This window comes from Pecten maximus, chromosome 14, assembly GCF_902652985.1.
Source record: "Pecten maximus chromosome 14, xPecMax1.1, whole genome shotgun sequence".
NCBI classification, from domain to species: Eukaryota; Metazoa; Mollusca; class Bivalvia; order Pectinida; family Pectinidae; genus Pecten; species Pecten maximus.
The window spans coordinates 27,422,158-27,431,915 of record NC_047028.1 but is presented as its reverse complement, the minus strand read 5'-3'; the positions used below and the strand labels follow the sequence as shown (position 1 = coordinate 27,431,915).

At 35.1% G+C, this 9,758-nt stretch overlaps 1 protein-coding gene across 1 annotated transcript; it reads left to right on the top strand.

Moving 5' to 3' along the window:
- Positions 1 to 1,637: 1,637 nt before the first annotated feature.
- Positions 1,638 to 9,411, top strand: LOC117342202 (protein slit-like). The gene is made up of 2 exons (XM_033904255.1): positions 1,638 to 1,791; positions 5,371 to 9,411. Exon 2 carries the CDS (start codon positions 5,382 to 5,384, stop codon positions 6,912 to 6,914), a length of 1,533 nt encoding a protein of 510 aa, XP_033760146.1. The 5' UTR covers positions 1,638 to 1,791; positions 5,371 to 5,381; the 3' UTR covers positions 6,915 to 9,411.
- The last annotated feature ends 347 nt before the right edge of the window (positions 9,412 to 9,758 follow it).

Below are 9,758 nucleotides of genomic sequence, written 5' to 3'. Positions count from 1 at the left end.
TTTATTCTTGATTGATTACCATGCGGTCGTATGCTGATTTTGCCTCATAAGGTAATTAAAGCCAGAACCCAATTAATTATCTGCTCGAATTTAAAGCCACATACTCCCAAATAACCTAAAATTCTAGTTGCACACATGTATTAATGGCAGTCCAAGATGCTCATTCACGCTCTCATATTAAAATGACCACTGGTCTGGACGCTTGACGGGAGGACCTGTGTATAAAATTAACTCGCCGCATTTCTTTTATCGTAAGATTTGTCATGAGCCGAGAACGAGGCTATGAGAACGTGCACTGCACACACATGACCGTTGTTTACATATCGAGTATACGTGAAGAATTTTGCCTGTTAATGCTTTAATTTAAACATATCAACAGAATATGCGCGTAATAACTCAACAAAATAAACAAACATCGGTGAAGTTGACAATGTTCAAAAGCCAGAGACGTGTGATACATCCTAGGAAATACTCGGGTTTTGCCGATTCCAGTCCCATTTACGTTTCTTTTGGCAGAATCTGTCTGTGTTTTGGCAGGCTCAAGCATTCGGCGTTCTGCCATTTTGTATTGACTGATAACACGCCCGTTGCATTATATGACTCTTGGTCTGTCGGACCCAGTTATTATTTTTGGGAATATCCCATTTACTTTCATAAATACACATTTTCCTCCAGTTTTTGATTCGCGATAAAATGTTTGATATACAGTATATTAAGTCAGAAAAATGCTAAGATCTCGAAATGTAATCATTTCTTTTGAAGTATTTGGCTTTAATATTCAGCCAGCGTCATGGAAGAATGGTATCACACGAAACCGAAATATGTCTGGTTTACCTCGTGCGAATGTGACAAAAGTTAATTGTTTTCTCGTATTTCTATCGGATGCAGTCAACATACGACCACAAGGCAATCAATCAAGATAGGAAAGAATGTTAATTGATATTTAGAAGTATTAAATAAATTTGTACAAAAAAATATGTACGTACAAATTTTGTGTCAAAAACGTACTACTAGTAAGACTGTTTTGCCCGTCCGATATCGGCCATCGTATTAATGGGATGTGAAAAAGTCATAAAATGCCATCTCTGGAGAAAAATAATTCCGACCGAACGTCAGACCTACATTTGAATACAGATTGTTAACGTTTTGATATAATATTTGTCATAATCTTTCACTGCAGAAAAAGTGTTATATGGATCTAATTACATGCATGACGATATTTTCTTTTTGCATCAAATGTTGAAATTACCATATTTTAGCGAGATAAAAATGCCCCTAAGATAATAATTTACCAATTGAAATAGAATTTCCCCTGTTACAAAATGTTAAGACAGAAATCAGCATAGAAAAGCATTTTTTTACAAAGAAAATGATGGCACAAAGATCACTCGTGTCAAATTTCATGACAATCAGTTCTTTATTTCCTCAAGTTGTCCTATCCCCTTAACATTTTGTATTTAGCGTGGAATTCGTGTAAAGTATACTTTCTACATTCGAACCACTTGTATAAATTGGAGGGTAATCAGAAAATACTCTCTCCTTCACAGGGACATCAAAATGACAAGACATTTAATTCCCCCTCCGCGGGCCCCTTTCCTATAACCGGAAGATGTCGCCATTTTATTGATCGACTCCGAGCAGGATTGCGTTGTAGTAATTCGCTATGTAGAGACCAGGCATCACGTCACGTTCACAACATCCATTACCAGGTAGCTTTATAGCATCACGTTTTGCAGATCTGTCTGAACCAAAAGATACTTACAAGGCTAATCAACATACAGGTGTACACAGGTAAGACAGGTGTGCTAAGTAAGTGTGCTGTGTACCGGGTGATGTCACCTGTGTGATTTGGAGCACATATTGCTCGATTTTAAATTGGTAAACGGGAATGTTACCATATATACTGTCTCATTGATATTGATTTTATAAATAATATATAACTATAGAAGTCTTTATATTCTGCGGCCTACAATACATTACACTAAGATCTCTGACTCCGCTACACTTGACTAATAGTTGGTATCTAGTTACAATACGGTGTCATGAACATGAGATATTCAGTGAAGTCATAGGTAAGTATATATACAAGTACTAGTCTAGACTAATTGTATAGGTGTCCCATGTATGTTCATCTGCCCTGGGGCCAAGTGCTTATCTAATATTATATATAAGCTATACATATACGTACATGTATTAAACAATTAGGACACAATGGGCCATTCACATAATTGATTCTTGCCAAGAATTGGCCGCGGACATGGAATGGAATCGGATGTACACAGGGCCCTGGGTCTTTGCTACAGCCAGTCGCTCTGTTTTGGGATCCTAGATCGTACAGAGGCCTGTGACATTTTTGGACGTGTTGAAGGGGAACATTCATGCCGTACACAATGCCAACCTGTTGGTTCTGTATAACGAATAGGAGGTGTCATTTTACAGAACGTTAATCCACCCCCCAAACATCTGATTAAAGGGTTGTAACAAATCACCATGTCCCTGCAAACCTAGGCCATTCTCATGTCCCTATGGCCGTCAACAGTGTCCCTCTTAAAGGTAATTGATTATCGATCAGTTTCACTTTCACACATTTTAAAATATATGCTTGCTGTTTACAAAGATTTTATTCTAAAGCACAGGGACCTGAGAATTTGTTACAATCTACGTGTATGTGAACCTTTCTTAGTTTGTATAGCACAATTTAAGGCTTTGGGGATGAAGTTGGGGGGTGGGGGTAGCTAGATAAAAAAATCGATAAAAATGACACCCTCTGCGTTCTCAATACACCTAGACTGTAACAACTGCTCAGGTCCCTGTGTTATGATGTAGGAAAAACCAAGTTGCTGTGTCACGTGATATATTGAACAATGAAAGGTGTTGAGATATGCTTTTCAGTTTTGTATTAACATTTACAAAAAGTAAAAAACAGGTTATCCTGATTTTATTGACCATTTAGGACCGGCTTCACATTATCATAGAATTCAATGTAACCACGCCATAACAACCGGGTCGATATAGTTAAAATTAGAGATACACTGTATATGAATAGATATATAAATAGCTTAATCAATTAATTCACTGAATAATGGTGTAGAATACCCACATAGGTATTCTGAAATTGTAAAATAAAATGATAGTTTATGATTGATGAAATTGTAAAATAAAATGATAGTTTATGATTGATGAAATTGTAAAATAAAATGATAGTTTATGATTGATGAAATTGTAAAATAAAATGATAGTTTATGATTGAAATTAACACAGGGTTCTCCCAAAATATATTTATAAAATTGACATTCATGACAGTAATTTATTGATGATTATTGAATTTCTATACATTTTTACTTAAAATTCCCTATTTTTATTTTTTCTTATTTCAAAAATGAAAAATTGCCTTTCACCGTCCAAAGCTACCTACAGATGACATTTATTGTACAATTATTAACTTCCATCGATGACCTTTAAATGATTTATCAACTCCAACAAGGGTGGTTGGGTGGCACAATGGTAACTGATCACTTGCCTTTCACCTGGGCGACCGAGGTTCGATTCCATTCCGTGTTCGGACGTGAATTGGTATTGGGTCACCTTCCCAACCACGTGATATTCCCTGGGTAATCTGGTTTCTTCCAACATTAAGAGTAAGATTCCCCGCGCGCTTCATCCCGGGCCAATAGGTGTGCTGAATATCGGTTGCAATTGGTATGACATGTTTTGCAATGATTTTGAAATAAAGTTTAAACAAAAACTCCCGACAAGATTAATAAGTTATGTCGACCAAATGTGACCTTCAAACATGTCATATTAATTGTGCTATATTGGGTACGTATTGGTACTCAGGATCAGACATCATTGTGACACAATACATTTCATTTAGATAAATTCAATATGATTTCATTTTGTGTAATATAGGGTACGTAATCACGCTGAGACATCATTTTGATAATTCGTGTAGGTAGTAAATATATTCACCAACTTCGAATTGAGAGATTGCTGAGCCTCTAATTAAGCCTCAGAAAAAAAAAACGATTATAGACCTCTTATTGGCAAAACGATACCTTAAAACCAGAGATGTGGACCTGTTCTTTCTGCTTGAATAATTGTATTTAAGTTGTGAAGATTGAAAAAGATATACTGATAATTCACGTCTAAATCAGAGTCTTAATTAATCGTGAATCTCCACCCGACATAGGAAGGGTTGCCGAACACGAGGCGTTCACGTTGATATAAATATTGTACTATTATGAGTACGAACTCATGTTGATATACAAATGTAGATATTATGTACCTTTATTTTGGATTTTTTTGAGACTGATCTAATTAAGAAATCTGAAATGTAAAGTTACATTTAATCAATAGCGCTGAAATTAAGGTACATAATGTATTTTCTTTCTATAATGTTCGCTTACAGGGAACCGATACATATTTCTACTAGACATATTGAGTCGGACAACTCAAAGTTAATAAAGAGCTTGACCTTTCCTCAAGGTGCACAGGGGCTGGTATTACGATTATATAGCATAAGAATAAAAATAATAACAAAAATTACGTAAGAGCACAGCCATATAGTCATTGCTAGCACTGGCCCTTGTGCACAATGAGTATAGATGTGCATTAAATATACAACGCATAGCTTTGTACAACATAAAACGTTGGAAAGGAAAGGAAAAAATTGGTGTCAAATCCCTGAAATTTTACCTGTATATACATGTATATAGTCACTACGCCAGTATATCCTGGTAAACACATGGACACTTATAATGTAGCTTAATCTATAGTAACAATGTGTAATTTTCGTATGATAAATTTGTTGTTTCCCCATGCTATAGTCACAGGCGTCTGCTTCTAGTTAATATTCAAAGACAAAATAATAGTCCCTGGTCCTGCTATATCAACAAGGTTTAACACTTGAAAATTCGGAAGTCAGGGGTAAGCTTCGATCTACTTTGAATTTAAGTTAAATGTGACTAAAATATCAAATGCACACTAAGTTCAGTAACGTACCTTGGTTTGGAATCCTTAAATATAAATGCATGTTAACTTTGGACGTGAGACAATGATTTAAAGATGAGAAAATGGTATGCAAGGAGCAATCTGATTGGTCGACAGCTCTGTAAAAATACGAATTCTAATTGTCGACCAATCAATAGCTTACTTCCGTGTCACAGCCGATACATCGTCTGATCTTAAAGTGATATAGTAGGAGTAGGGGCTAATATTTTTTTTCTATAGATACTAAGCAGAAGCAGACGACTGTGCTTTAGCCAAATGCCTTATCTATTTAGACGATAGGAGAACAAAACTAATATAAACGTACTATGCACTTGTAGAACTTCTTAACACAGTTTATATATAACTTACATTTATTTTCAGATCCGAAGAAAATGGCGACCGTGCTCCTACTGCTGTGCCTAACAACCGTGTTTGGTATTTCCTCCAGTGTGGTTATTAGTTGTACCGGAAGTTGTAATTGCAATCTAACTGCTGGTACGGTCAGTAATTGTTCCGACGTTACAGATTTTCCAGATACTTTTCTTAACGCGTCTTTGATAACAAAGTTGCATATAGTAGGTAACAATCTGACCGTTCTCAATTCGAGGCTGCAAATTTTTGAAAACTTGGAAATCTTGTTAATTACCAATAGCGGTATCGAAATCATAGAAAACAACACTTTTCAAGGAATGGATGGACTACAGCAGATTAGTATAAGAGAGAATTTATTTGAGTTCGTAAGACCTGGGACGTTCGTTGATCTGCCGGCGTTGCTAACATTAGAACTATCCCACAACAATATATCAACGTTAGACACACATGCGTTCTGGAACATGTCCAAACTAATACATATCAATTTATCCTATAATAAGATTACTGTTATATATTCGGATAGCTTTGGCCTCCTTCCCGGCGTAACAACCCTGGACCTAGGACACAACGGATTAGAAGTAGTGCCGAGGAGAATTCTAAGAAATTTTCCTAATTTAATGAGACTTCATCTGTCCGGAAATCGCATCAAGATTGTGAACGCCCACGACTTCGCTTATTGTGTCTCACTCAAATCTCTCTATCTATCGGACAATCAAATTTCGATAATAAGCAACAAAGCATTTATTGTCAATGATACCGGAGAAAACAAAGCACTGAAAATAAACAATATATTTTTAGATAACAACAAGTTGACAGAATTTCCACCGTTAAATGACTTAAATCGCCTACTTGAAATTTTCATAAGTGGTAACAGCATAGACACTATTACATCTGACGCAATGATTGGCTTTCCAGGTTTAACTATGTTCCATATGTCTTATGATCTCGCTCTGACAGAAATACAGCCAGGAGTTTTCCGGAAGTTAAAATCGCTTAGAACAATATATTTGAATGGTAACCAAGGACTGAAAAGTCTTCCAGATGGGCTTTTTGCAAACCAAAAAATTTTGCATACTCTTCTACTCGGCAATTGTAGCCTTACAACGTTTCCGGAAAGTCTTGGAAGCTGGGAACACTTGGCAATATTTAATATCGCCAACAACCCTCTCCACTGTGACTGCGCGTTGAAATGGCTATCGAAGCCGCATGTGTGGAATAAGCGGTCGATGACGTCACAAATGATGTGCGCGAGTCCACCAGAACTTAGCCATAAAAGTGTACTAGAACTTGACGACAGCGACCTTCCTTGTGTTGACCACACCGAAGTGTCCAGTAGGATAACGAACGGTATTATATTTGCAATTGTAACTATTGTGCTCATCGCAATTATCGCTCTTGTGCTCCGGTTCAGACGTACAATGGTTTTGCGGTGGAGGTATTACCGGTACGCCCGCCAAACTGATGACGTACCGTTTACTGTGGACAATGAGTATAGCGACTACCCGTCGGGAGACCGGAAGCTGAGGATGAGCGACCTTGAAAGGGACACGTGACCGGAAATGTGATTTTAGAGGGAAAGTATTAGTAAATATAAGATATGTGCTTGCATGATGAAACGTGACTTATAAACAAACATATTTTGATAATCTGATTAAAATAATCTATCCAATACTTCGTTTACCATGTAAGTGCGAAGACGTAGTCACGTGGTAAACGGAGTCGTGAACATATGATTTTAATCACATTAGTACCTGATGATATACAGATAATGAAGGGCATTATACTGTAGATAGAATGTTCTTTGTGGAACTGCAATTGCAATTGAAAATGTCTGGTTGCTCAATTTTTCAGAAGTCTGTGTGGTATAGAAGTATATAACCATGTAACACCATTTAATGATGGAAACTCAAGCTTGATAACCAATCTGTTATATATGATAGACATAATTTATGTACTCCATACACTAACAAAGCCAGTGTATCAAAGTATGTTTTTTTATTATAAGTGTCAGGACACTGGGCAATTGAAATAAGTAAAATTTAGCAGCAAGAACGTTAGATACGAAATTCAAGAGACATATTTTCCAAAACCAATAAAATATATTTCATTTGTACAGTAGTTACAGATAGGCTGATAAAGCAGATTGAAGTTTCAGGAAAGTTTCTTTCAAACATAACCTTTTACGGTTATTATGATTAAAAGTAGAATTTTGAGTGAATTCAGAAAAAGTGTACTTAAAACATTAGTGCAGCTAGCTTATAAATGATATTAAGGCCATTGCATGGACATAATGACCAACTTTATAGCCTTCAATACAGAAGTCATTGTATTACATTGTGTATATATTACAAAAAAACTGGCATTTCATTGTCCCTAATTCATTTAGGACAAAAACCATGATCGTGAAAAATGTGCGATTTTCTTTTTTTATGGGAGACACAAATGTTCTTTGTGCTTTGAATCACAACGTGTATGCTACAAGTTTTGTTTACTTGACCAAGATGTGCATTGAACCATATCGTCTCTGCTTTAAGTTTTGTTTACTTTACTCAGATGTACATTGGACCACAAAGTTTTAAGGTTTGTTTATTTATCAAAGATCTGCATTTGGCCATAGCGTCTCTGCTATTTGTCTTGTTTCCAAGATACAAAAATATGCACTATGCCATCGCGCTACTTGGCTAGAATATCTAAGTTATGATTTATAAATTCTTTCAATAATGCTGTTATGATATATATTACGAAATCGTCATGTTCAGGTTTTCACTTCTTGACAGCTTTTGTTGTAGTTTGTAGGAATCTCTTTTTAAAGTTTTACCAGCCATCGTTGTTAAAACGTACATTTTGTAACTGTGATTCCATACCTATAAATGTATACAGTAATATATTTCAGCACATCTACAACTAAGTGGTAGCTTGTGTTTTGAAATACATACAATCACACGGCGTTCACGATGGAAAAAGAAACCCAACAATGATAGGAATTTGCATAATATCTCCGCAAAACTTTATAGAGATATGAGAAGGGTAAGATAACATATATGAAGACAATTGGTTTAGTGGAAGCTTGATTCATCAGCAATATATTGCTTTAGAGACCACACGAATATGGTTATTTTTCATTAAAAATGTATAAATATATTGTCTTTAAAAGGGATATGTAGCATGTTAGATAATTATTATATTGAGTGTTATCAATGTACGATTTTGAACAAAAATAGCAAAATTTTATTTACGATTTTCTTTCAATAGAATATATACTCACAAATACATCGTACGTCTTAATTCATATAACTTTATTATGTGTAATAGAACATTAATAGAGGATATCTTAGAGTGTGTTCAGTATTGCCAAACCTCTTTCACGATTGGGGCTAATATTTTAAAATCTTTCACGGGTACGCAGCTCGAGTGAAAAGTATTAAAATATTAGTCACACGAGTGAAATAAATGTGGTATTACTAAAGATACTTTTAGATATTCTGTTTATTACATGTTTTACAGCAAAATATACCAGGTCATCTTTTAAATTTCCCCATTGTTTTTGTAAGCGGTGGTTTAACTGGTCAAATTTGATAAAATCTGCAATTATGATGATAAAAGTGAAACAAAGCATTGAAAGATATTTTCAATTTATTTCTTCAACTTAAAAGTTGTTTCCCTGAAAAGCTGGACATGTATTTTCACAAGAATAGATCATCACTAGCGAATTTAAAGTCATTTTCTACTTCAGTGGTTGCAAAATCATATATTCGCGAATGTGTCTGAAAAGGTGATCTGCGAAATTAAGTTATCGCGAAATCTAGGTGATTTACAGTTTAAGGTGAATTCTTGAATAGTCATTTAGGTACGGATATACTTCTGGTATGAATCGTACCTGGACGATGATTCAATAAATTAAACAATATTATGATATTCATGATTGGGTGCTGAAGTTTTTACTATGTTACGGTTATGGTAATTTGTACAATTTTTAGAGATCCACCTATGGAGATTTAACATGTTATACAGACTACGCAGTGTTACGCGTCATGATTTCGTTTTAGTTTGTATTTTGAAAATGTTACATGTTGCTGTGAGATGATGAGGGTGTGTATTTCACATATACTTTTTTTTTTTTTTTTTTTTTTAAATCTGCAGATTGTTTATTGTTTGATTATTTGACTTTGTCAATTTGCCATGAGCTTGTACCAAATACGCTATATTTTGAACATGTAAAAACAACGGCAAGGATTATTCTAAACTTTTTTTTGTATTTTTCTCACCTTTTTTGCTCAAACAAGGTAAAAAGTATAGCATCAATCACGCATGCTTATTCATTTTATATATCGATCCCAAAAACTGTATAATCACTATCTTATATTAGAAGAATTTTTTTTGATTGACTGAAGGCTTAT